General features: G+C 34.3%; 1 protein-coding gene across 2 annotated transcripts in view; it reads left to right on the top strand.

The window, feature by feature from the left end:
- The first annotated feature begins 844 nt into the window (after window positions 1-844).
- The window catches only part of LOC110700551 (myosin-6-like), a 33,253-nt gene continuing 7,158 nt past the window's right edge, over window positions 845-26,939 (top strand). The window contains exons 1-36 of one of the 2 annotated variants that reach the window (XM_021878134.1): window positions 845-1,623; window positions 1,758-1,839; window positions 2,623-2,751; window positions 5,981-6,124; window positions 6,481-6,626; window positions 6,714-6,870; window positions 7,785-7,843; window positions 7,951-8,110; window positions 8,973-9,122; window positions 9,236-9,372; window positions 9,454-9,600; window positions 9,696-9,797; window positions 10,184-10,241; window positions 10,341-10,442; window positions 10,981-11,018; window positions 11,181-11,307; window positions 11,412-11,582; window positions 11,735-11,866; window positions 11,964-12,073; window positions 12,204-12,264; window positions 13,448-13,625; window positions 14,695-14,900; window positions 16,657-16,776; window positions 17,580-17,678; window positions 18,441-18,656; window positions 18,838-18,972; window positions 19,062-19,196; window positions 19,284-19,367; window positions 19,461-19,600; window positions 22,444-22,504; window positions 22,587-22,622; window positions 22,711-22,785; window positions 22,914-23,084; window positions 23,972-24,109; window positions 24,275-24,454; window positions 26,790-26,891. In XM_021878134.1, coding sequence (XP_021733826.1) covers window positions 1,819-1,839; window positions 2,623-2,751; window positions 5,981-6,124; window positions 6,481-6,626; window positions 6,714-6,870; window positions 7,785-7,843; window positions 7,951-8,110; window positions 8,973-9,122; window positions 9,236-9,372; window positions 9,454-9,600; window positions 9,696-9,797; window positions 10,184-10,241; window positions 10,341-10,442; window positions 10,981-11,018; window positions 11,181-11,307; window positions 11,412-11,582; window positions 11,735-11,866; window positions 11,964-12,073; window positions 12,204-12,264; window positions 13,448-13,625; window positions 14,695-14,900; window positions 16,657-16,776; window positions 17,580-17,678; window positions 18,441-18,656; window positions 18,838-18,972; window positions 19,062-19,196; window positions 19,284-19,367; window positions 19,461-19,600; window positions 22,444-22,504; window positions 22,587-22,622; window positions 22,711-22,785; window positions 22,914-23,084; window positions 23,972-24,109; window positions 24,275-24,454; window positions 26,790-26,891 — 4,227 coding nt within the window. In that variant the 5' untranslated portion in view covers window positions 845-1,623; window positions 1,758-1,818. Of the gene's footprint in view, window positions 1,624-1,757; window positions 1,840-2,622; window positions 2,752-5,980; window positions 6,125-6,480; window positions 6,627-6,713; window positions 6,871-7,784; window positions 7,844-7,950; window positions 8,111-8,972; window positions 9,123-9,235; window positions 9,373-9,453; window positions 9,601-9,695; window positions 9,798-10,183; window positions 10,242-10,340; window positions 10,443-10,980; window positions 11,019-11,180; window positions 11,308-11,411; window positions 11,583-11,734; window positions 11,867-11,963; window positions 12,074-12,203; window positions 12,265-13,447; window positions 13,626-14,694; window positions 14,901-16,656; window positions 16,777-17,579; window positions 17,679-18,440; window positions 18,657-18,837; window positions 18,973-19,061; window positions 19,197-19,283; window positions 19,368-19,460; window positions 19,601-22,443; window positions 22,505-22,586; window positions 22,623-22,710; window positions 22,786-22,913; window positions 23,085-23,971; window positions 24,110-24,274; window positions 24,455-26,789; window positions 26,892-26,939 lie in introns of those variants that run through there. The other variant, XM_021878204.1, reaches the window with a different exon arrangement.

Raw genomic sequence — 26,939 nt, 5'->3', positions numbered from 1 at the left:
TGGGAGTCTCTAGTACCCCCCGTCTATGATTTCCAGGGGTCTTTAGTACCCACCGGATAAGATTTCCGGGGGTAAACATTACCCCCGAAAAACATAGACGGGGTACTTATAATGAAAAATTACAACAAATCAACAAAAAAATTAAACAAAAAAAATTAGACCGGATGGTTTATGAGCAGTGAACGACTTCTTCGTCGCTAAGGCTCAGACTGAAGAATTTTGAGGGAAATGGTGAAATGAAATGAATTGGAAAAAAAAAATGACTAAAATGGTGAATGAAATGGAAAAAATTGGCAAGTGAAATGAATTGCAAAATAAAAAATGTAAAAACTGAAAGCCTAGTGAAAGGGCGAATAAGTTTTTTTTATTTGGAAAAGGCTATTTTAGTCTTTTGATAATTTCCATATCATTAATTAATTTCTGCATTTAGGTTATTTTGTACTGCATTTAGAACTTGCGATAAAAAATAAAAAAAAATCCGCAACTTTAATTGCCAAATTTGCCGGCTTCCCGCAACCCACTTCGCCACTCGCTAAATCAGTTCAGCAACTCCATGACATACATCTTCTTGACTTCTTGTTAACCGCTTAGCTCATGCCCAATTTATTATTATTACTAATTTACTATGAATCTTAATTTTTTTTTATTTTATTTTTAATTCTGAAATATAATTTGTGTATGATAACAAAGGTTATCGAAGAAAATAGGAGATTGAAAAGAAATTTTTAGGGATAAAAAATTTAACTACTTGATAAACAAAAATTAAGGGGTTTTTGTGCAAAACATGAAATCAATTTTTCCTTGAAAGCAATTCAAGATTTGAGAAAACATACTTCATGCCCGTTGTAATTGATAGAAGGTAAAGCGTTAAATATGGAAGTTGAATAATTTGGGGGTAAAATAATAAAATTAAATGAGAAAATAGGAAGAATTAAAAGGGAAGATAGAAAATTAGGAAAAAAATATTTCAGAAATTTGTAGGTTGGAGCAATTCACGAAGTATGGGAAGATGAATCCACACAACTGATTAATTATGGGAGTAAATGGAGGAGGCTGACTTTCAACTTTTCTTTGCCTAAATCAGTTTTTTTTTTTTATTTATTTTTTATTTATTTATTTTATTTTATTTTTCCCTTCTTATGGCTGGGTTGGGCTTTGAAAATAGGGGTCCTCAAAATTTTGGAGCCTTGTGCTGAGGGGCTGTTTGCACAGGGCCTTAACCGGGCCTGTTAACGCCCCTAACAAAAAGTTGGATAATCAAAGCCGTAAAGGTTTTTCCATGGCGATACTCTTAACTAACTTCCTCCTAACTGCTACAAGATCTTAACCTTCGAACATTCGAAGGTGCACATAAAAATAACGGTTTGGATTATTATAAGACATACGAGCTAATGAATATTGAATATGCATCAATGTATCATGCATGGTTATGGAGCAGCACTCCAAAAATACCAAAAAAAAAAATAAATAAATAAAAATTCATAACTTAATACTGGGTCAAAAATACCAATTAATTTAGGAAATTAATCTTCTCTTTCTTCATTTGATCATCCAACAACTTTCTCTCTCCTCAACATCACCGCTAATTCACCTACATTTTTTGTGAATTTCATCGGCATTCAGGTGCGAAGTTTCGATCATTTCATTAATTTTTCAAATTTAATATTTGTAAGAATTTGAATTTTTCTGATTTTTTTTATCCTAATTTGATTTGTTTTGTTGGTAATTAATAGTGATTGATTACGACCTTTTTTCAGGGAGAAAGATGAAATAAAATTAAGTTTAAGGTCAGATTATGTGATTTTAGTTTGAGGCGAAATGGGGACTTTTCCAAAACAGGTAAGAATGATTTTGATTTTATTTTAGGTAAGTTTTGATTTGTTTGATTCAGATTGTGTTATTTTCTTGAATTGTAGATTTTTGTTTAGCTCATTTTGGACTATTTGTTCAATAATTTGTTGTGAACATAGTATTTTGATCATTTAATGGTTTCCCGTTAGATATATTTGACCTCTAATTGAAAAAGAAATGAAGTTGGCTAGCTTAATTTGTGAAGTCTTAGGGTAGTATCAAAATGTGTTTGAATCCCGTCTACATCGATGCTATTTGTGGTTTTCTATACAACTAGAAAAAAAGTACTGATTAAAGAAATGTGCTTTCTATGATTGGCATGTATGATAGTAGGTAATGTGCTGAATCGGGGGTTGTTCGTATTTATACAGCACTGAGTACTTTTTATGCCAGATGAAGGGGTACATTCAATTGAATGTTTCTCACTGAATTGAGGGTACAATAGGGTTAAATTAGGTAATACAAGTATAAAGTATTCACTTTAACCAGACAGCAAAATATGTACATTGGCAATGGTAATTGTTGGCGGTGCTAGGCTGGAAGGAATTAACCCAACAAATATGTGTGCTTTGGTGGGAAAATAAATTAAATAATGTTCAGTGTAAGTGGATAAAAAATAATTATGTCTGTTCAAAAGTAATTAAAGATTTCTTTCTGTAATACATAATTGGTTGCGCTATTACATTCATTTGTTACACAAGACAGATTTGATGGTAAATCGGCAAATGGTTCTATAACAATGATCTGCTCATTTTTATTTTGATTGTGCAGGCCGCAAGTATCAATTATGTGGTCGGATCGCTTGTTTGGGTAGAGGACAATGAGGAAGCATGGTTAGATGGAGAAGTTGTGGAAGTGAGTGGTGAAGAACTTACAGTAAATTGTACAACAGGGAACACTGTGAGTATTTTTTCTCTCTGAATGTATTTGAAATACATGTACCATGCTTTTTGTCATTTAGAGGACCTAATCAGAGAAATTACACCCGTGACAGGACCTAATGACATAAATCGATATTATGTGAAGATAAAAAATTACTACGTAATTGACCATGCTGGGGAATGTTAGTTAGGACAATCTTACTGTGGTTCTTAAGCTTATGAGTAGAAAATTTGATTAGAAAAGTTGCAAGATTTTTTATATATATATAATGGAGTAAAGGGGTGATTATTCTTTCATTAGCTTGTCGTACTCTCCTACCCATGACTATCTTAATATTTCTACAGTCGCCCTTAGCACTGCTGTAGGCCCAGATTTGATGTAATTAGCATAAAATGCAATGTTATCTGTCTACGAGTTGATTTATGCTACAGTATATAGTATATACTAGTCAGATAACATTCTCAGCTGCAGTATTAGAGACAGACTTCTTCCGCCGATCATGGGTTTCTCTTTCAACTTATGTAAGTTAAATGACTCACGGGAAGCAATATAATAGTCGTCTTGAGGTTTCAGTGCTGTTATAACCTTTCCAACTTTTGGTGGATGCACTTGAGTATTCATGCCTAAACAATCACCTCTTAGTCTTAAGGAGCTCTATCTAATACAAGTACTTTGGGTATCACAAAGGAAGATAATATATCTCTTTGCTATAGTGGATGATATTAAATGAAGAAATCTACAAAGGGAGGTAAAGGGAACTCTGAAAAGAATCAATTAATTTACATGAATGAGTCTTTGAAGGTTTATACTCATATTAGCTTGTAAGGCAAAACGAGTAAATGAACGAGTGGTTGCTTGTTTGACATTTTTCTTTCTAGCCAAAATTCTCCAATTTTGTGATGAAGGGATTAGAAAAAAAATTATTTATTGGATTCCAAGATGTACTGTGATGCATTTATTTAAAAGCTGGGATCTCTTTGAAACTTAATAGTTCTTCTATCTACCTTTGGTCCTTTTCAAGAATGATTTTGATAAAGTGTAGGTTTTGTTGTGGTATGTGTAAGAAGTTTGTGTGGAGATATACATATTTGTATATGTTGGTGTATTTCATTCTGGATATTCAAGGATCTTTCAATGAAGTCAAATACCATGACGACACTTTTACTCCTTTGGTCCCCAAATAAATGTTTCATTTGCCTTTTGCACATGTTTATTGGAAGGTGAAAAAATAAATAAGAAAATGGATTTTGGTTGATTGAAAGTGAGTATATAAAAATAATATTTTGTGGGGTTTAATTGTGTTGATTAAAGATGAATAAAGATATACATAAGTGAAATGTTACTTTTAATTATGGATAAGGTTTTAGATGATTTGAGCCCTTTGTTTTAGGGATAGGGGGAGTAATTTTGATCTAAAAGAATGTGATGGATGCTTAGGGGAACCTAGATCGTTGAACCAATCTAAGAAATAATTCCTTTCTACTCATTCCTCAATACATAGTACCTGGTTAAGCAAGGCGTTGGTCTACAATGATCTTGGTATAATGCCAACAAATCAAAAGTTACGTTTCTAAAATCTAGATGAGAAAGTCAATAATCAAAGGACTAGGGGGAAGGGATTCCTCGTAATGCATTAATTATATATAGCAAGGTTGTGTATTACCATAAGTTCCCATTTGGGTTTATGATAAAGTTCATGGCTCTTGGACATAGGTTTCTACCCCAAGTCCCCAATTTAACCTCAACTCTTGTTGTTGGACTCATATTTGGCATATGGATTTCTTGAGAAAGAGAGGAAATTTTTCCTAGCTACAAAACCACCCAAGTTCCTCTCGGATCTTTCTCGAGTTTGCTAGGTAATCCCTAGGTCTAGCGGTTAGCGAAATCCCCTTCTCATGAGAGTGCTTTTCTTAGGTAAGTGTCCAAGACTAACAAGATAGATTGTCCCATATTAAATGATCCTAGGATCTAGTCCGAATCCTAGGGTCTTTCCAAATCGTAGTCTTAATTCATAAACCCGGAATCGTTGAAAACACCTATGGTCCTGCCAAATCATGCAAGAATGAACTCAAAGTGCTAGAGGGGAAGAGGAATATACTTGCCATGACACTATTAGAGATCACCCGACCCCTAGTCCTATAGGACTTTTCACAAATCATGTTGGCAACTACAAGATCTGAACTTTAAACAATGAAACACGTCATAAAAATATAAACAGTAACCAAATTTTGTAGCTGAACTAAGAGCTTAAATCTACTAACTACTAGGATTGCAAACTAGTAGATTAAACATAAGTGAATATTAATAACATGGAAATTAAAACCTACTGCGTATTATAAATTGTTTTGAAGTGATGGTGAGAAACAACTAAACCAAAGCCTTTCCAAAATTTCAATGTTGTTTTACAAAGAGTAGCGAGCTTCTTGTAGAAAGGGAAAACTTACGAAAAAAAAGAGGTATAGCTGTCACTTTGTTCTAGGGGTGGAGCAGCCATTCAGCTAGCCATTCCCCTGGCATTGCTATGAAGGTCAGAGATGAGGAACGTGTCGTTCTTCAATCTTGCATGGCTGTTCTTAACCTCATTGAAAAATTGAAGTCCCTGAACAGGCTTGTGGTCTTGAGTGGGGAGGATGCATGGTCTTGTCCTTCCTTTTCTGTATTCTTGGCTGAGCTGGTCTTTTAGCTTAGGCAATTCCCTTGGACTGATTTATGGCAGAGCTAGGTATGATGAACTTTGCAACAATATAAACTTCTCAAAGGGGTTTGATGATGATGATGAGATGATGATTGGCTCAGGGGCAAGCAAACATCCTTGGTTCTTTTTTTCTTTGAATTCTTAGGGAATTCTTCCCTTTAGCTCTATTTGTAGAAAATTTGTAAAATAAGCAAAAGCAAGGCAAGAAAGAATGCAAATATGACCTAAAATGCAACTATAATGCGCATACACACACACACACACACACACGCGCGCGCGCGCGCACGCGCACGCATACGCACACATGCGCGCACAAACACACATCTTCTATTCTATGTTTATTTAAGTGTCATATGCTGAATACTTACATTACAACTATCGACTCTTGCTAATGCTCATAGAGTCCTCCTCATCCACGTTCCCTAGCATAGCATGTTGCATTGTAAAATGCAATTGGTTCTGTTTTCTATATTCTCAACACTGGTGGACCTTTTGTTTCCCTAGTTGGTATCATTACGCCATTAATGATACATTTTCTTTGAAAAAATACAGGTTGTTGCTAATGCATCCAGGGTTCATCCAAAGGATCCCGAAGCACCTCCTTCTGGTGTAGATGATATGACCAAACTGGCTTATCTACATGAGCCAGGGGTTCTTAATAATCTGAAATGTCGTTATGATATCAATGAAATTTATGTAAGTGATGAGCAATTTTTCCTTTTTTCTCTTTTCATATGTGCATACATATATGATCACAATCTAAACTCTTACTCTTGTGCAGTCATACTGATGTGTTAAATATGTTAGTGTATATCTGTCATAATTGTGAAAATATTTATCAGTGCTATTTAGTCTTTACATAATCTTTTTGCACAATGTTGCTTGATATTGAGCATTAAGCCACCAGGATAGAGAATTATGTGCTTTGAATTACTGGTTGTATTATGGTCTTCTTATCTGTTTCGGGAACATATTATATCTTGTTATTCAATAGTAAAAATTTAGTATTCATCTCCTACAAATAAGTTTGATACTACTAAATTTCTTTCTAGACATACACAGGAAATATACTGATAGCTGTGAACCCTTTCCAAAGGCTACCTCACTTGTATGATAGTGATATGAAAGAGAAGTATAGAGGGGCATCTTTAGGTGAACTAAGCCCGCATCCCTTTGCAATTGCAGATTCTGCATACAGGTAATGTTGTTTTTTTTGTGGTCAATTTGAAGACGCCTTCTTATTTTGCCTGTGAACCTTGGTGTTAATTACATATGTTCATGACAGAATGATGTTACAGCAAGGAATAAGTCAGTCAATATTGGTTAGCGGGGAGAGTGGAGCTGGGAAAACAGAAAGTACTAAAAGTCTTATGCAATTTCTAGCATATATGGGAGGAAGAGCTAATGCTGAGGGACGTACTGTTGAGCAGCAAGTTCTAGAGGTATAAATGATTAAATAATTGTTTTCTGTAGAATAGTATTGTTCAAAGCATATCATAACTTAGAATTGATTCTATCTATCACATAGCTTTCCAGAACTTGTATTTTTTAAGCAGAAGCTGTTTCCTGTTATGCTTTAACATACTTTTATACTGTTATCTCGTAGAAGGAAACAGGCAATATTTGCACCCTATGAGATTCTTGTTTCTATTTTCTGTCTCTCCGAATTCCTTAGTTTCTTAGAAGAATGTGGTGGATACTGGAAGCAAGTTAAAGGTCTTTTTCATGTCAGAAGTCGTATCATGGAGCAATGCCATTGCATGCGTAGTCAACTCATAGCATTGTCTATTTCTGCTGTAAGAAGGGACTTAGGTACCATTTAAAGTTAAGGAATTAGGGTCTCTACCATGGTTAATTGATCAAATGTATAATCAACTTTTCTGTTTGGAAAGATATTGGTCGTAAAACTTGTCATGGCAAAGTGCTTTCTTTGCAACATATGTTGCATTTCCTAAGAAAGTACCTGGTGGCCTTACTTTTGATTGTGGGGCTTTTTAAATTTGGTATATATCTAGCTATTGGGGATTGTGTTAAAGTAATTTTTACTACGGGGACAAGCAATCACTGAGATTCAAAGAACTAGGTTTTGGCTCAAGAACAGTGTAGAAATCGCTAATTTAAGTATGTAGCTAAGCATATGATACTGGGGAAGGTAGGGAAGGTAGTTCCTTTTGATTTCCTGAGTGGTAAAGGCACTAGAATTTAAATCTATTAGTTCATATGATCTTAGTGTTGACAAGTGGCATATGTCAACTTGTTTATCTGGATAGGGATATGTGGTCCTCCAACACCAATACTCTCTTTCATTTAATTTTATCACATCTAATATTGTTTTTTCACCTCCTTTGTTATGCAGTCCAACCCAGTTCTGGAAGCATTTGGTAATGCTAAGACCGTGAGAAACAACAACTCAAGGTATTTATCTTGCTTTTCCATTATAATATTCATTCCCATACTTGTGAATAAAATTGGTCTACAATCATTCTCATTAAATTGACTTTTAACAATGTATAACTTGGCAGTCGTTTTGGCAAGTTTGTGGAGATACAATTTGATCAAAGGGGGAGGATTTCAGGAGCTGCTATCAGAACTTATCTACTAGAAAGATCTCGTGTTTGTCAGGTGTCTGATCCTGAAAGAAACTATCACTGCTTCTACATGCTGTGTGCTGCCCCAAAAGAGGTAATTAGTTAGTGAGTAGATGCTTCTATATGTGTGATGTTTGGATATGTTATTACATGTGGCTAGAATTATTGCTGGTTCAGATAAGAAAAGAAATGGTGATGCTTATGTGTTGTACTTACAAGAGAGAAGGAATTTGCTAAATGGCTTGTTGACTTTGCAGAAGAAAGATTGAGAACTGAACTATAATCTTGTGAATTTCTTCAGAAGATATGCATTAATTTATTTCTTAGCAAGTCTCAAAATTCAAACAAAAGCATGGTTTTTAATTTCACAGAACTGCCTTCAAACATTTTTAAGTCTCAAAGTAAAAACTTTAGTAAGGATTTTATCCATATGCTTAAGCAAACAAAATATTTTACAGTTAGATCTTTCGTCCTTTACCATCTCATTTCTCATAGATTCAGGGAATTTTTCAATAATCTTATACATGATTATTTGCTATAATGTAGGAAGAATATTTGAGATCGAGACCTTTGAGCCTTGATATCTGTCTATGCCCATCCTCAAACTCCCGTACTGATCAGACTTTTTCTATGTCACTAGTTTGTGTAGTTTCCTTTGTTGCCTTGATGGATATTTTTGTAATTTCAAGGTAGTACTGGGTATCGTGTCAAAATTTCTTTTGATAACTCATAATTACTTTGCTCATTGGCTGTATATAATTGAACTTTGTTTTATTGTCGGAAACAAGCTCAAAAAAGTTTACATTACCCTCTAGCTTTTTGTTTATATTTTGTTTCTTAATGTCTTTCTAATGCATGCTATATACTTGCAGCAAGCTTTCTGTTTACTTTGTTTCAAGTTCTATGAATCCATGTCTAATAATATAAATATATTTTTTTCATTTATGCTCACTTAGGATGTCGAGAGGTTTAAGTTGGACAGTCCAAGAACTTTTCATTATCTCAATCAATCAAATTGCTACGAGGTTGATGTCATAGATGATGCACAAGAGTACTTAACAACTAGAAGAGCCATGGATGTTGTTGGAATTAGTTCTCATGAGCAGGTAGCATGGACATAAAGAAATGTCCGATATTCTTTTTATCTTATCATGTTGGATAGATTTTAGATTTGTTTTCTTACCTAAATAGGATTTGTTATAATCCATTTCCTTCATAGGATGCGATATTCAAAGTTGTGGCTGCAATTCTCCATCTAGGTAATATTGAATTTGCAAAAGGGAGTGATTCAGATTCCTCTAAACCCAAAGATGAAAAATCTAGGTTTCATCTGAGAACAGCCGCTGAGCTTTTCATGTAAGCAGCTTCTTGCACTTGTGACATTTATTTTATATGTACCTTATTGAGGTAGCTCATGCACATGTAATTTGTGTTTAGGTGTGACAAGAAGGCACTTGAGGATTCTCTTTGCAAACGTGTGATTTTTACTCGTGGTGAATCGATTACTAAGAATTTGGATCCAGATGCTGCTACTGTCAGTAGAGATGCCTTGGCCAAAATTGTTTACTCCAGGTTGTTTGACTGGTACGTTCCTAGACATTCTAAGTTAAGGTAAAATATTTTACCTTTAAGCTGCTTAAGATGAACCAGTCTTATAAGGTTTCATTCTATTTCTTCAGGCTTGTCAACAAGATAAATAGTTCAATTGGTCAGGATCCTGATTCAAAATTTCTGATTGGGGTTTTAGACATTTACGGTTTCGAGACATTCAAGACCAACAGGTGCTTAACCGGTACGCACTTTTGTTGTTAATTGAATGATTTTACCATATAGAACTGAGAAAAAGTGATTTTTTGCATGAGAAACTATATGATTGACAAAAGGATGTATGTCACCACATAGGTGCTAGCAGGCACAATCAATTGTTCAGTTATTAAATGATTGACCAATGGATTCCCTTTGTTTACTTTTAGCAGACTGTTGAAGCTGTTTGTTGGTCTGGTTATGCCAGCCGTGTCATAAAATTACTTTAAGCTAAGACAATCACTTGATTTGAAATCATTTGTTTTATTATATTGTTGTGTTTTTAAAATAAAGAAAATTTTCTTGCTCTCCTTTTTCAATTTTGTACAGTACTCATTCGTGAGGTTCATTTTACTCTTTGCAGCTTTGAGCAGTTCTGTATTAATTTAACAAATGAGAAGCTACAGCAACATTTTAATCAGGTTTTATTTTATGCAATTAAAAATCTTAAACGATAGCTCTACTTGATGATGAACAATTATTATTTATAGTATTTGTTTATCTATTTTCCTTTCTGGCAGCATGTTTTTAAGATGGAGCAAGAAGAATACACTAGAGAAGAAATTGATTGGAGCTATATTGAGTTTGTTGACAACCAGGATGTTCTTGATCTTATTGAGAAGGTTGGTATTCGCTGCTGTTGTCCTGTTTTGATTAGTACACAGAGCTGGTTTGTTACTGTTACACAATGAAAACTTGGAAGCTTAAGGTCTAAGTTTAACTACCAAAGATTCTAAAATAAATCAGTGTCCCAGACCTTCATGTTCAGGTCACTCAATACTTATGCCATGTATTTATAGTAATGTTAGTGTTCCATGAACATTCTTTATGAATTGATGTTTCAAATCTTGAGACAAAAACTTTTCTACTTAATACCATTTTCTAAGAAACAAATCAGATGTATCCCAATCTTCAAGATTTTTATGAGAGAAAGCAAATGAGGGGACAACTGATTATTTTGGTGTAATAAGTCCTTTCTATATATGTTATTTCATGTCCTCATTATGTTTTTCCCATTATGAAGATTGGGTACATTCCCTGAAATTGTCATCCCGAATAGTTTAACTTTTTGTTGGTGAGCCTCCCGCCCCTGCTACCCAAGATAAAAGAGAATTCTGTGCGTGCAAACTTCCTGACTTTTAACCTGTGTATTGATTGCAGAAACCTGGTGGGATTATTGCTCTTCTGGACGAAGCCTGGTAAGTACTGGAGTTATTAAGTTTTTAAATGATAATGTTTGTCTTCATACTTATGTATATTCAACCTCCTTCCTCTCCTTAAATAGCAAAATGAGAAAAACAGCAAAATAGACACATGTAGATCATCGTTTTCAATGTTGATGAAATTTGTTTTTCTCATAGTATGTTTCCTAGATCAACACATGAGACATTTGCTGAAAAGCTGTACCAGACATTCAGCAATCATAAACGCTTCAGCAAACCAAAGCTATCCCGCACAGACTTCGTTATTTCTCATTATGCTGGTGAGGTAGGTCACTTTTGATGAGGAATATTATAAATGGATGGTAGGGTCTCTTGCTTTATAGAAAAAATTATTATCTTGATATTAATCTATCAATAATTATGCTGCAGGTGACCTACCAAACCGAGTTTTTCTTGGATAAGAACAAAGATTATGTTGTTCCAGAGCATCAAGAACTTCTAAGTGCTTCCGAATGTGCCTTTGTGGCAAGCTTGTTTCCACGTTTTCCTGAGGAGTCAGCTAAATCTTCTAAGTTTTCCTCTATAGGTACCAGCTTTAAGGTCGGTCTACTAATTCTTTATCTCTCTCTCTCTTCTTATTCCATTCTCCTCCCCTGGAGAGTGTTGAGGGTGAGATTCACCTTTTCTTATCTGTGCTTCCCACGTGTCTGAAGCTTCCATATTGAATTATTTTTCTCGTCTTGTTTACCCAGCACCAATTGCAGTTACTGTTGGAGACACTTAGCGCAACAGAGCCACATTATATCCGCTGTGTAAAGCCTAACAATCTTCTTAAGCCGGCAATATTTGAGAACAGTAATGTTCTGCATCAACTTCGTTGTGGGGTATATTTTTCTGCTTATTGTATCGCTTGGTGTTACACTGTATGAACTTTAGTATGTTGCTTAGTTAGGACTCTTAAAATCTGCTTATCTCCTTTAGGGGGTCATGGAGGCTATAAGAATTAGCTGTGCTGGATTCCCCACAAGAAAGCCATTTCATGAATTTATAAATTGTTGTCGTATTCTTGCTCCAGAAATTATGAATGGCAGGTAAAATAACCTAAGTTTAATACTATGGTTCGTTCGTCTTAAATTTTGATTCTTGTTTGTGTTGTTTTCTTTTCCTTCACAATCATTTTACATGTTATGACCTTTTATCTCTATGACTTGCTTTCTACAGCTACGATGAAGTCACTGCATGTAGAAAGATTTTAAAGAAAGTGCAGCTTGACGGATATCAGGTGTGACGGATCTATTATGATGCACTGTATTTTGTATTAAGTTTGTTAGTTAATTTTTACCAAGTCCATGTTGTAGCTCTTATGGTTTTCTATGAGATAATATCAGTTCATAGCAAGGTCATAAAGCCATAGTTGTTCCATTCATCATCATGGTTCTTTCAAGCCCAATAGAAATTAGCAAATGTAGCTTATTACTTTGAATTGCCTGATGATTTACAAACAAAAGTATTGACTATTTCAGCCAGTGTTGTCTTAGAAGCCTAATTTGGCCTCTTATGTATCATATTGTATACTGTGAACTTTTTTTTGAAATACTCAAAAACCATAACAAAAACAATGTCACAGCCATAATCCTGGATGGGTCAGCTACACAAACCAAGATGTCATCTTTATGAGTAATTCATGTGAATCATTTTCCACCACTATCTCGTCTGTCCAATATGAGATGGTCCTGGCCTCCTGGGCATCGAATGTTTTTTCATATCCTTTTTCACCCTTACAATCCATGTCATCCTTGGTTGACCTCGACTTGTAATTACTCCATTATCACAATATTCTATTCTTGGGAAAACTGTCTTTTGATGTTGGATGTGTCCAAACTACAAGAGTCCGTTATTCATAAAATTACTGTGGATGTCTAATTGCAAATTCCACGTCTTACCTCCCATCCACCTATAACATATCTGCCACATTTTTCTTTCAAAAAACGTGATCTATCGTGAATTTCTTGTATTCCTATCCTTATAGTAAAGCTTATCAAACAGTTATGTTATAAAACTTTTACTTCACCTTTAGGCGCTGTAGTGATGCAGAGTCAATAATTTTCCCTTTTTGAGCCAAGTTTGATCTTGTGCGAAATATCTTTGGTCAAAATCTCCATATTTTTGTTTCGATGATATACTCTAAACACTCAACAGTCAACACTCGGTAAAAGACAATTCTACTTGCTATCCCAAAAAGTTCAACAGTATTTTCATCCAAATTCTCCTCTACCTAATTTTACTCGACACATTCTGTTTTACATCACTTTGCCTTAAGCCTCGAGTTTTCAATTCCTGTCTCCATAGATTTAAGTTAATATTTTCATAAATTACATTTTCTTATGTCAATGGTATACATGTATATTCTGTAGTTTTTAAATACATGAGCTTGCATGATCATTCTAAGTATGATTTAATGGCAGATCGGTATAAGTAAAGTGTTTCTCAGAGCAGGCCAGATGGCTGAACTAGATGCACTCAGGAATGAGGTTTTAGGGCAATCTGCTACCAAAATTCAGAAGCAAATCCGGACTTTTTTCTTCCACAGATGGTTCAAACAAATGCGGTTGTCTGCTATACGTATTCAAACCTTCTGCAGAGGTACTTCTATATCTGTTTAGGACCTCTACTCAAGAAATATTCTTTAATTCCATCTTAATAAATATACAAATAAAGTACATAGGCCTCTATACTGCAAAAGAGCAATGACTACTTAGCTAGCCTGCTGGATGAGCGTAACAGATGTATTCTTGGTAGATAAGAACATAAAATTGAATTTGTGATCTTTGTGAAGTACTACTTCCTAAGTAATAGATAATAGAATGTAGTTGTAATGTAATCTATAAGAACAATGGGTAATTCTCAATAGTAACCCTAAGTTCTGGACAATTATCCTTGGATGTCAACCTAAATTTATTTCTCCATGGTAGTTTTTTGCTTTTAATTATACTTGAAAATATGGCATTAACAACCATTTTTCAATATATACAATTGTGAAAGAGTTGTTTTTAAGTTAATTACAATTCTCAATGTTTGAATGACGCAAGTTCCCTTCAACAAACTGCTTTTTCTTCATCTCTCTTTAAAAACCAAAATGAACTAGTATTTCGATAAGAGAAGAAGGAACAACCTATAATCATAGTTTACAAAAGTCTCCAAAGTTCAAAACTCCAAATATGTATTGGCGTATTGCCCCAACATTCCCAAATAACTTAGTGGCCAATGTTGGATTAATACCCTACTAATCTTTAAGGCAAATATAATTCTTGTTAGATTATATGGAGGTTGATCTTTTATTCGAAAACCACTGTTGACGCATGCAATACCATGAAGACCTTGTAAAGAAGATTATTAGGATCAAAGCATGATAAGTGAGCTGGAGTTGCTTCAGGAAAACTTTATTAGTTATGTGTAAAAAAGAAATGTTCTTAATAATCTAAAGGCTATAGAGCTCTGAGGAGATTAAATTTTGTTTGAATTTGAGATAGCCCATTCCTTAATGTTATAATTTTTGAAATGAATTGTAAATCATCCTCATTGTAAGAAAATCACTCTATTGTGGAAATATGACTATTTATAGATGGTAGTTGCCAATAGATCAGATTTGCACTTGTTGAGGACATGAACACACATTTGTATGCTTTATAATAACTCAAACTTATCATTGCAGGACAAGTTGCTCGGTCTGTGTTTGAACACAAGAAGAAAGAAGCAGCATGTCTGAGAATCCAAAAGGAGTTGCGCAGGCATCTTGCCAGGAAATCTTACTTAGAGTTATACTCTTCTGCTATGACAATTGAGAGAGGTATGCGGAGCATGGCTGCTCGTAGTGAGCTTCGTTTTCGAAGACAGACAAGGGCTGCAATTAAAATTCAGGTAAAATCTCATACTCCCTCTTTCCTTTATGCTTGCCTCATTTGGAATTTTTCATTTGAAGAGAGAAATTTTTTTCCATGAATTTTATCTATATAGACATCCTCAAATAATTGCTCAATTTCTCATTTTACACTTTATACAAACTCTCCTTTAACTTTCTTTTCTAATTTACACATAAGGAAAAACTAGATGCAGAGTTGTATAGAAAAGAAATACTCATGTGAGATCTTGTTAGATTCGTCTCAATGTGTAGTTTTAAATTATTAACTTCTCATAATTCATAAATTAAACATAATTAAAAATGTGCATTGCAATTTGTTGAAATGTCATATGGAACATACATTAAGGAATGCAGGAAGTAGTTTATATTTAAAAGAACTAAATTTTTAGCCGTATGGTGGAGTCTATATTGGGCAAGATGTCACATTTTTTTTAGTGAACACAATTGGAAGGGTAAGAACCTTTCATTTTTGGTGAAAATTTCTTTATTGTAGGTAGAAGAAGAATGTACGAGGGAGGAGGAGAGGTCCTTTGGAAAATATAAATGCAAAAATTGTCCTCGTATCACGTGATAATCTTTAAATGAAAGTACCATCAGCATGTGTTGTATAGAAGCTGAGTACACAGATATGTAGAGAAGTTAATGCAATCCAAGTTATTGATGTTTTTTATAATCCTATTATTTCTATCTAATCGAATCACCCACACGACCACAAAAAAAGTTGATTCACTTTTAAACACTTCCCATTTTCCTACTGAAGGTCATACAAAAAATATGATAATGCTCCTAAATGATTTGTTACATGAGAAAGACACCTGCTTGTAGTGTAAAAAATAAGGAAGCTCTTCCCTTACTTGTTACTTGAAAAACACAAAACATACTCAGTTGGTTAGCAAGCTTTGTGAGTCTCTTCATCAGAAGTTTATCGTATTGTGCCTCTCTAAGAGAGATATCCCAATAAAAGTTTGTAAAGTTTGATTTTGAAGTCCCCCCCCCCCATTCCATAAAAAGGAGAAAGGATTATGCAGAAGTAGCATTATAAGATACCTAAAAGGCAAACTTATGTGTATTTATACATTCCGAATCAAGTACCGTCTTACGTATATTATTGTTTGTGAAAACTAGTTTAGATCTTATTTCTGGTAATGAGTCAATAGCTGTTTTATTAAGTCTTGAAAATGGCTCGTCTTCTTTTCTTTTATAACGTGTAAAATAAAACTCCCTCTGTAGTGTGTCAATTTTATTTTTTATTTTTTTGTTAGGCTTAGGCATGCATATTAAGAAATTCAGTAGGGTGGGTGAGAGTATGAGAGAAAGTGATGCAGTAGAGGGGTCTACTTCACATGAGTTTAGTAAGAAAACTTTTTAGTTAAAGTAACAAGAAGATTTTTGTGGACATCTTAAGGAATACAAGAAGATTATTTGTGGACGGAGGGAGTATAATGCTAATTAGGACCATTAATCTTACCATAATGGAGTGCTGGATAGTAATTATACATGGAGAAATCTGCTGAAAAGGATGTTCAATTTTCTTAAAACGAAATCATATGAAAAGATGTGTATGAAGACTTTATGTTCTCCATGGAAAACATACAATTCCCCATAGAAGATAAGAAGTTTTCGAGAATGGATAAGTAGGTGTTTAATTTGGCTTTAAAATGGCTCGCCCTTCTTTATTGTTTCATCCATTAATTTTCCAATATTTTAGCATGCACTAATATTTTCCTTTTTGTGATATGTTCATGTGTACTACAGAGTCATTGTAGAAGGTACAAAGCCCAATACCATTATCGAAAGATGAGGAAAGCAGCTATTATAACACAATGTGCATGGCGAGCTAAAATGGCAAGAAGAGAATTACGGAAACTTAAAATGGTGACAAACTGAACATTTTTAAGCAGATTTTTTCTTGACCTTTGTGAAATAGTTTGATATGAAATGCGTCTGCTTTGGTTTTCCTTGCTTCTAGTTCAATGGAGAATCAACATATAATTGACTTCAGCATGTTCCTTAGCCACCTCATATGTTGAAATCTTGCTTTTGCATGATGTGAGATTACTGGAGTAGGCTACTTATAGTTAAAGACCCATGTAAACAATTAAATGCCTCAAATCATCCCATACAAATAACTGGCGTTCATTTTCATCCACAGAAATCAGAATAGTTTCACTGTACAACTGTCTTTTATAGTTAACCTATTTGATGGACAATGCGTGTTGGTCAACAAAATAACATCGTCATTGGTTTTTTTTTTTTTTTTTTTTTTTTCATCTTTGTTTAAACTTGATTTCATGAATTAAAGTAATGAGCCTAATATTAGTGGATAAACTTTGATTTAAAGACAAATTTTGGAAGGGAGAAGGCAAAGGTTGATGTTATTTTGTCCTGAATATAGTTGACTCTATGAACTGAGGGTTATCTGTCCCATGGCCTCAATATTTATTATGGTCTCGTAGTTTAGAGGGAAAAGCTGTGAAATGCAAGCTGGTTAGTGGAAAAGTACATTTTCTTTGTCTTTTGTGCTACATTTTACCAAAAATTGTTGATGTTTGATTGTATAATAATCTATAAAATTACTCTGTTTTATTTTATTCTATGCTATTTATTCTATTGAACTGCAAGCTACTTCAACTTTAATTTTCTCAATTATAAATTCATTTTATGATCATTTGTGCTAGGCTGCAAAGGAGGCGGGTGCTTTGAAGGAAGCTAAGAATAGATTAGAAAAGGAAGTTGAAGAACTAACTTCCCGACTGCAGTTAGAGAAACGCATGAGGGTTAGTATGATGGTGAATAATTAGCTCAGCCATTAACTATTGTATATCATGAATTCTCCGGTGTTTCCAACCATGACTTCAGATTACTCTTACATGAATAGTAATTTTGTAGTATTATGGTGAAAAATTATGAATTTCTCTTGATAAGTTTCTGTACATTTTTTGTGTATTGCCTGCTGTATCCATCCTTGACACACTTGATTGATATTTACTAGGAAAACTCCTGAGTTTTTATTTATTTGTTTTTATTACCAAAATTATCAAAAGTGTCTTTGCATGAGAATGAGGTATTTCATCCTTGACACGATTGATATTTTCTATAAAGTGGCAGAATCATTAACACTCTTAGTATGTTGTCCTCTAGAATGTCAAAGTTTCATTTTGGTACACAAAGTACAAATCTTGTTAAGGTTATGTTGATTTACCTGGTTTCATCTTTACTGCTTGCTGTAAGGACTTCAATGAGGTTGTCCCACTCTGCATACATCTAGACAAAATTCGCAGACCTTTTTATTGTTTGATTTTATAGAAAATATGTTGTTCTTGGCATCTACCTCCTCCTTCAAGCATTTCAACAAAACATTTCTTTTACCTGCAAATATATTCTGAACAAAGAACAGCAACAGATGTTTGAAGCTAAATTCAGTAAAACTCATATCATATATAAAATTGATATTTTGTGAGTCTTCAATTTGGCTCTATCTCTCATACACTTATCACTTATTAGATATTTCTCTTCATTTGTTTGTTATTTTTCTTAAGGATGATCTTGAACAATTGAAGAATCAAGAAAATGAAAAGCTACAACAGGCTTTGGAAATTATGGAGAAGCAATTTCAAGAAACTAAGACATTGCTTATGAAGGAATGTGAGGAAGCTGTGAAAAAAGCAGCTGACCAAGTCCCTATTATACAAGAAGTACCTGTTTATGATGATGAACTGATGAGTAAGCTTACTGTTGAAAATGAACAACTCAAGGTAACGTATCTTTTGTATACTTCCTCCGTTAATGGTTAATGCAACAAAGGGGTATTATTTGTGAGATATAAAATATTCCTTTGTTGCAATTAACCATTAACGGAGGAAGTATCTTGCTTGGTCTTCTATGTATGGAACTATTCCTGTTTGTTCTCTTTTCAATTTCGACGTGTCTTCCCAGGAATGTGTAAGTTCACTAGAAAAGAAAATTGACGAGACTGAGAAGAAATATGAGAAAATAAGCAAGCTTAATCAAGAATCTGTTTCTAATAATGAATTGATAGATAAACTTTCAGCAGAAAATGAACACCTCCAGGTAATATTTCATGATGGCCTTGCATGACCTACAGTTATTTCGTAACACTACATTTGTTTTGCTCTCATTTAAATTTTTTTGCTTCCTAGAGACTGGTGATTTCATTGGAAACAAAAATCAATGAAACTGAGAGGAAATATGCAGAAACGAGCAAGCAGAGTGAAGATCCTGTTTTTGACAACGAGTCGATAAATAGACTTGCTGTGGAAAATAAACAGCTAGAGGTAAGATATCTTTATGTAAGTTTTCTTGATCTGTCATTCATGTGGAGCAATTGTATTTGGGCACTTCTTTCAATGTAAATTTCCCAGGAAATGGTTAGCTCATTGGAAAATAAAATTGATGAAACTCAGAAGAAATATGAGGAAACAAGCAAGCTAACTGAAGAGCTCGAGGTGAGATTTCGTTGTGTAGGCCTGCTTGGCGTGAAATTCATGCAGAACTTCCATTTTTTTTACACTTGTTGCAATACTTTCGTTTCTTCTCAGGGAGTGGTAAGCTCATTGGAACAGAAAATTGACGAAACTCAGAAAAAATATGAGGAAACAAGAAAGCTAAGTGAAGAGCGGTTAAAGCAGTCACAAGAAGCTGAGTCGAAGATGATTGGACTCAAAATTGCAGTACACAGGTGCTTGACAGCTCTTTACATTTGTGCTTTTTAATAAGAATTGTATGTCAGTTTATATAAATGTATGTAAAGGAACTACTGATATAATAGGCTATGATAGTAATGTATCTTTAGTGGTCATGTGGACTCAAAAAATTCATATATGAATCTTAAGACACTTTAGTGGAGCCATCATTGACTCGTTGCTACCAACTTTAATACAAATTGCAGTACCATATCATACACTCCCTTCATCATCAAATAAAGTCCACCAATATTTAATACAAATTGCAGTACCATATCATATACTCCCTTCATCCTCAAATAAAGTCCCATTTCCCTTTTGCACACGTTTTTAGGAAGGCGAGTAAAAAAATAAGATTGTGGGGTTTAAGTGATTTAAAAGTGAATATAAAAAGAAGAAAGTGGGGTTTTGTTGATTATCAACTGATAGCGAAGTTCAATTCTCTTGCAAAGGCCTTCATTGCCTACTAGATCTATGAATGGCCTTTGTAGTTTCAACTTCTTGTACCAGCTCATTAACATCTAGTGCAAGTTTCTCAAGATGACAAGTAAGGATTAAGATGGTGACAGATGGAGTTCAGACTCACATTCGCATTTTGCTGATTTAAAATACTTTTCCTAACTTGCAATTTTTCCAAAACATATATTTATTGTAGGGATTAGAATCATCCTAAGTAGGGATGGCAATTTAATCTGGATTCGATTCGAGTCCGATTCGATTCGAAGGAAAAAGTTCGATTCGAATCTGAAATAGAAAAAATCCGAAACCGAAACCGATAAAAAAGTCCGAGTCCTAATAGGATTCGGATCGGATTCGGACCCTGTGAAGAGTCCGATCCGAGTCCGACCAAGTCCGGCTTTTTAAGTATGTGGTAGATACATAATTATATACTTGGTATAAAAGCCCAATAAGAAACCCTAAACCTCCTAAAAGCCGCCTCTTTACTCCTTTATTTCATTTTCTCACTCTTTCTCTTTACCCTGTCTCTTTCTCTCTCCTTACTTTTCACTGAAAACACACCTTCATAAGTTCATAACTCAATACTCATGATAACATTCCTCAATCCTCATAACTCTTACTCTTGCTTTACCTGCATACTACCAGTTATACGATTAGCATCAATTTAAGAAGTTTTCGCCGCGCTGGAGTTATTATTGTTTTGAAGACTCAAATATCAAAGCTACACATCTTCTAGATTTTGATGTATATAGTTTGTACTCATTTTTTAGATCTGAATTTTTAAGATTTGATTTTACTTCGTATACTATGTTATATTTTTGTTTGTTAATTTAAGAAATTTGCTAATAAATTATTTCAGGCTCATGCTTTTCTTTCACCTTTATGTTTCATGTTTAATTACACCATTTTTTTGAATTAAAGTATTGAACCTTCAAAGATATTGGAAAAAAAATCACCAAATGCTATTTAAATTTGCCGGATTCGAATTCGGATTCGGAGGTCCAAGACCGATTGACGCGGATTCGGATGCAGTTGGTTCGAATTCGGATGCGGACTTGGAGGTGAATATAGGATCCGTTTGTTAATCGGATCGGATTCGGACATAGTAAGGTCCGACCCGACTCCGATCCGTTGCCATTCCTAATCCTAAGTACTTTGTCACATTGGTCAATTTGGGTTAGGACTTGCTTGCTTCCCACGCTGGCTATGTTACCCAAAATATCCATTTATCTCAGGTTTCCTTTCCATAAGATTCTTGTTCTGGGATCTAAGCCCTCCTTTTCTTTTTATGTAAGTGTGTTACCTGAATTTCAAACACATAATCCTAAGGAAATGGGATTAATTATAAGGAACAAAATGTCATCCCCATGAATCACTCACATGGATCTGTTTCTACACTGTTACCTTGGTATAGTTTGATCTGGGAGACTCAATTTCTTAATATCCTTGATATATATGGTTTATCACGGCCATCTCTTGTCTCCCTTGATCTCTTTTAATGTCTCCATTTTTCCGATCCTCCATTGTGGTGATCCTTGATCACGACGTTGGACTAGTCCAAACCACTGTAGATGGTTTCTTGCATCATATCCTTGATAAATGCTTCTCTTACCTTATGTAGAATCTCTACATTTCAAAATATTTCTTATCTAATGTTACTTCTCATTCACCTTATCACACTCATTTCTACCATATTCATGTATTGATGATGATACTAGAGTTGTGGTTAATGCTAAGTTAGAGTGATGGAGACAAAAGTAAGAATTTTGTGGGTTTAAGTTGAAATATTGACCAGAACGTGACTCACAAGGGTAGTGGAGGCACCTTAGGAGATAAATTAAGTATGAAAATAATCGAAGGCAGGTTGGAATGATGGATATTGATAGAGACAGCAGAGAGGTTACGATGCTTTGGACATGTGTGACATCGACCAAAAATGTATCGATGAGAAGAGTAGAGAGTTAGAAATATGGGTATTTTGAAGTAGTTGTAAGAAGCCAAAGATATCAGGAATGCTAGGGGTCAAAACGATGCGTAGAAATTTGGTTTACAAGAGCATATAGCATCAAATAGAAATATAGAATTGAATGAAGAGGATGTATTAGTGGAAGACACTGGTAATAATTCTTGGTCCATGCTTTTGGGGTCAAGGCTTCAGCATTGTTGTTTCTTATTTTTATTATCTTGCTCATGTGGCTGGAAAATGTGAAGGATACAAATTTAACTCTTTGTAAATTGTTCCTTTTGTTTTCTTCACATTTTCAGTTTTGTGTACTTCGTTGAAATGTAGCTAGGAGCTCACAGTCGCATTTCTCATCTGTGTTGATGGGTAGGCTTAACTGCATAGACAAGCATTTTTATTATGGTTTGGTTTTTTCAGGCTGGAAGAGAAGATAGCTTACATGGAGACTGAGCGCAAGAGCAAATTTTCAGATTATCCGGTATGGAGGTTTTATCAAACTTGAGAACAGTTCTGTCTTTACATTCATTTTCCATGCACTTATGCTCTCATGATCTTTTCAGTCATTCAGTAATGGTCATGTGAATGAACCCAACAAGGCAAGCCATTAAATATGAATCATTTCATATATCTTTCTATGATTGTATCTAAGTATGATAATAAAGTGAAGATATCCTTGTTTTACAGGACTTGCCAAGTGGAACACCAAAGAAAGTTTTTGGCACCGAATCTATGAGGAAATCACATATGGAGAGACAGCGTGTATGTAACAATTTATATTGACTGAGCAACAAGCCTTGCTCTTTCTCATATCAGCACAAGCTATCTGTATTATCTTGATTTGGGCTAGAGCTTGTACTTCTACCAATATGTTTATTGTTTGTTTGCAGGAGCTTGCAGATTCTCTTATCAAATGCGTAGCTGGAGATGCTGGATTTAGTCAGGGAAAACCAGTTGCTGCAGTTACAATGTACAAGTGTCTGCTTCACTGGAAAACGTTTGAAGCTGAAAGGACAAATGTTTTTGATCGGCTTACCGAGTTGATTAGTTCTGCATTCCAGGTATATAAACAAGTATAAATAATTTCTCTGGACAGTACTCCTGGAATTTTTTTGGTTCTCTTTTTTGATATTTTGTTCATATTTCAGCACTGTTTTAGACTAATGAAATTTTTTGTTAGTATTCCCTAACATTTAAAAAGTTTGAGATAACTTTTATGAATAGTGTTTGGACAGTCATATCCTCTAAAAATGTTTATTTTCTTATTTGCCATCATTAATGTTAATTACCTTTTTTTAATTCTTAAGTATAGTGTGTGGACATTTATACTCCTAAAAAAAATGTTTGTCTATATATTTTTCAAGAATGCTATCAACAACTAAAGTAATGACATAAAGTCAAACTGGAAGAGCTCCCCGGACAGGCGGACATGGCTAGCGATGCGCGGCGTTAGCCACCCTAGTAACTGTGAAAAGAATGATGGTACAAAAGTTGGACAAGGAGATATGTAAAAAAAAATAAAAAAAAGGAATAAAGTAGAATTGAGTAGAGCAAAAAACTTAACCTAGATGGAAAGTTGAAATAATACAAACGGAGCTCTCGCATCTAACTACAGAAATATAAGCTTATTTGTAACGTATCCTGGCCTCACGAAGACCTTGGATCCCTGAATCTTTCAAACTCTGTGAAACATTGCCATTGAAGTAGGGACATTTTGTTAAGAAAAGGGCTGGTGAAGAGATATAATTTTGTTGATTTCCTGGATCTGAAATATTCAAACTCTGTATGAAACATAGCCATTAAAGTAGGGATATTTTGTTAAGAAAAGTGCTGGAGAATAGATATAATTTTATTGATTTGACACATCATGTTTATATTGTATATTCAGTACTATGCATTCTTCTTTTCTCCCTGAAACATGACAACCACTTCATGGTAATTGGTGCAGAATTCAGATAATAATAGTCATCTGGCTTATTGGCTGTCTAACACAACTACACTGTTGTTCTTGCTACAAAGAAGTTTCAAGGCAAATAAAGATTGGAAACCTCCTCAGCCTCCAACATTTTTCGGGAGGATGGCCCAAGTAACTTCACTTCATATAGCTAGAGTTGTTTTGATTTTTATGGCTTACACTTGTTTAACAGATTATTTCTTGTGTCTTTATATTACTTGGTCTCTGTTACTTAAATATTTTAAAACAATCCCTGAACATTACTTGACCTTCTCTGTGATTTATTTAACTTTCTAGGGATTTCGCGCCTCTCCTTCGTCTGCAAATCTACAAATTGATATAGTTCGCCCTGTCGAGGCCAAGCAACCAGCTTTGCTTTTCAAGCAACAGCTTACAGCTTATGTCGAAATGTTTTTTGCGATCATTCGAGATAATTTCAAGACAGAGTTGTCACCTGTACTTTCTGGTTCTAGACAGGTTCATTGTGCTTGACTTTATTTCATAAGCTTATCAAATTTTTGTGTGGAGGCCCCTAAGTAACTACTTCCTTTGTTTCGTTTAAGATGCATCATTTTTAAAAACACGAACTTCTAGGTAGTTTGTGGAGATGAGAAGGATAGAGAGAAAGGAAAAGAGGAGTCGTGTGATATGAGAGAGATAGAGAGAATTTATTAACTAAAAAGCAACGTGATGCATCTAATTTTAAACTTCCTTATTTAGAAAGTGATGCATCCAAAACAATATGGAGGAATTACAATAATGTTCATATCTTTTGCATCAACTCACCCACCCCTCTCGGGATTCTTTTTTTTTTTTTTTTTTCTTTTTTTTGAAACAACTCTGGTTTGCTGTTTTACTACCTTAATATTTGTGGAACTCCATCACACTGACATTTAATAGTTTTGCAATTGCTTGAAAACTTGAATTTTGCTGTAACATGTTCATTCTCTGTCTTTAAAGACAAGGAAGCAACTATAGTATAGACCCTATCCCATCCAGGTTTTAATGTTGTAACTAAAGAATGAAGGAGCTCAGCAGAGCCAAGAACTGCCCAGTTTATGTCTGTGTTAATTTGAGTTGTTCAACTCACTCAGATTGCCTATATATGCTCATATTGTGTAAATTATGAATATTTCATATTTAAATACCATACATTGAACAAAGCTAACAAGATCTCACATGATATGTTTTTTTGTTTTGTATATAATAACAAAAGGCTGTTTTCTTAGCTTGACTCCATTAATATTGAGTAGAACAAAAATTAGAGGTAGTTTTTATTACCAGCCACAGGTATATTCTGTTAACAACTCAAATAGAACAATCAAGGGACATACCAAAATCAAACACGGGATAGTTATAGTAGGACAAGGGATTGGGGGATTTTTTTTATTTTTTTTCGGGGGGGGGGGGGGGGTCAATTTTTCTTTGATTTACATGTGTATAAGTTGTCCTAAGATACAAGAATTATCAGCTTGGACGTGTGGTTCATAGTGCTATGGATATGGAACCATGAATGTTACCAAGGTAGTATGGGGTTGGTACTTGATACCTAATGCCATGTGTTTGGTTTCCTTAAGGAATGTATATGACCCCCTTATTGATACCTAGAGATATGGTATGAGCTAAACCCTGTACCTTATTGGTTTGTGGTACAGGTTTTTAGATAATTTTGTTAACAAAACACGCGGTATGGATTTTACCAATTGCAAATCGAAGTGTGAATTATGAAAAATTGTTAAGAAGTCAAAATGAGAGACAAATACATCATGGTTATTGTTATGGAAAAAAATTAATGTTCTTGAAAGATTGACGAGGAGTCGAGGCTAGTCACCTTGATCTTAATAACCATTAGTACAATCATATCTTTACTTGTTCTTCCCTAATAATTATTTTTCCTTAATCTCTTCAAATTCTCTTCCTCCCAAAAAAAAATAAAAATAAATAAATAAAGTAAAATAAAATCTTCATATTCTCTCTGTTTTGGTCCTTAATCTCTTAAAAAATTAGAAATGAGACATATATAAACCAAGTTGTTCATATTCAAATAAAAAAAAATGAATAACCTTATGTTAATAGTTATATTATTAGTTAATAAATGTAATGAATCAGGCCAACACACCACCTGTTACTCACACTTGGAGAAGGAAGCAGAAAAAAGGGGTAGGCTAACACACCACCATAAGGGGAAGCACTACTTTAATGCTGCAGTAGACAGTAGTTTTTATGTTGGCTTATTAGCTGCCATGTTGACTTTTAGGGATGAACACAAGAATTAGCAAATGCAGCAATTAAAGTTGTACTTTCTTAGCTAAGTAAGTAGTATAAATTGTTAGCAAGTAGTGGAAGGAAGATAGGCAGAAATTTGTATTGGGGAAACCTTAGAGAGTTGTGGCCTAAAGCCATTGTTAGAAAGCTATAGTCTCACGCTATTTTGAAAGTAATAGCCTCACACTAATTTGAAGTAATAACCTAAATCTATAAAACCTATGATTTGTAACCCCCTTTGCGCCATTGTCAATCAAGATTCAAGCTTCCATCTTTATTATTTCTTCTTATTCAATCAATTTACAAAAAGTCTGATTATCTAGTTATTACAACAAAACAATAAATATGTCCAAAGTTAGTTATTCTATGACAAAAGAGAGAACAAAAAGGCATCAATGACTTTGAATTGGTGGTGTTGAATAACTCCAGTAAGCTTGCTGATTTACCTACATTACAACTCCCACAAGTTGCTCCATTTCCTGTTATATGTCTGGTGTACAACTGTTGGATTTTTTCTCATTTAATTATTTTCAATTATGACACATAGGTTCCAAAGACATCAGAGATAGCAGAAGATCCATTGGTTCACCATTGGCAGGACGTCATTGACTGCCTTGATTCATTTCTTAATACACTGAAGGAAAATCATGTATGTGCTTTCATTGAGTCCTTGGAATTGTGGAAAAATTTTCTGCCT

The sequence above is a fragment of the Chenopodium quinoa genome, unplaced genomic scaffold, assembly GCF_001683475.1.
Source record: "Chenopodium quinoa cultivar QQ74 unplaced genomic scaffold, ASM168347v1, whole genome shotgun sequence".
NCBI classification, from domain to species: Eukaryota; Viridiplantae; Streptophyta; class Magnoliopsida; order Caryophyllales; family Amaranthaceae; genus Chenopodium; species Chenopodium quinoa.
This window is presented reverse-complemented; position numbering and strand designations above follow the sequence as displayed.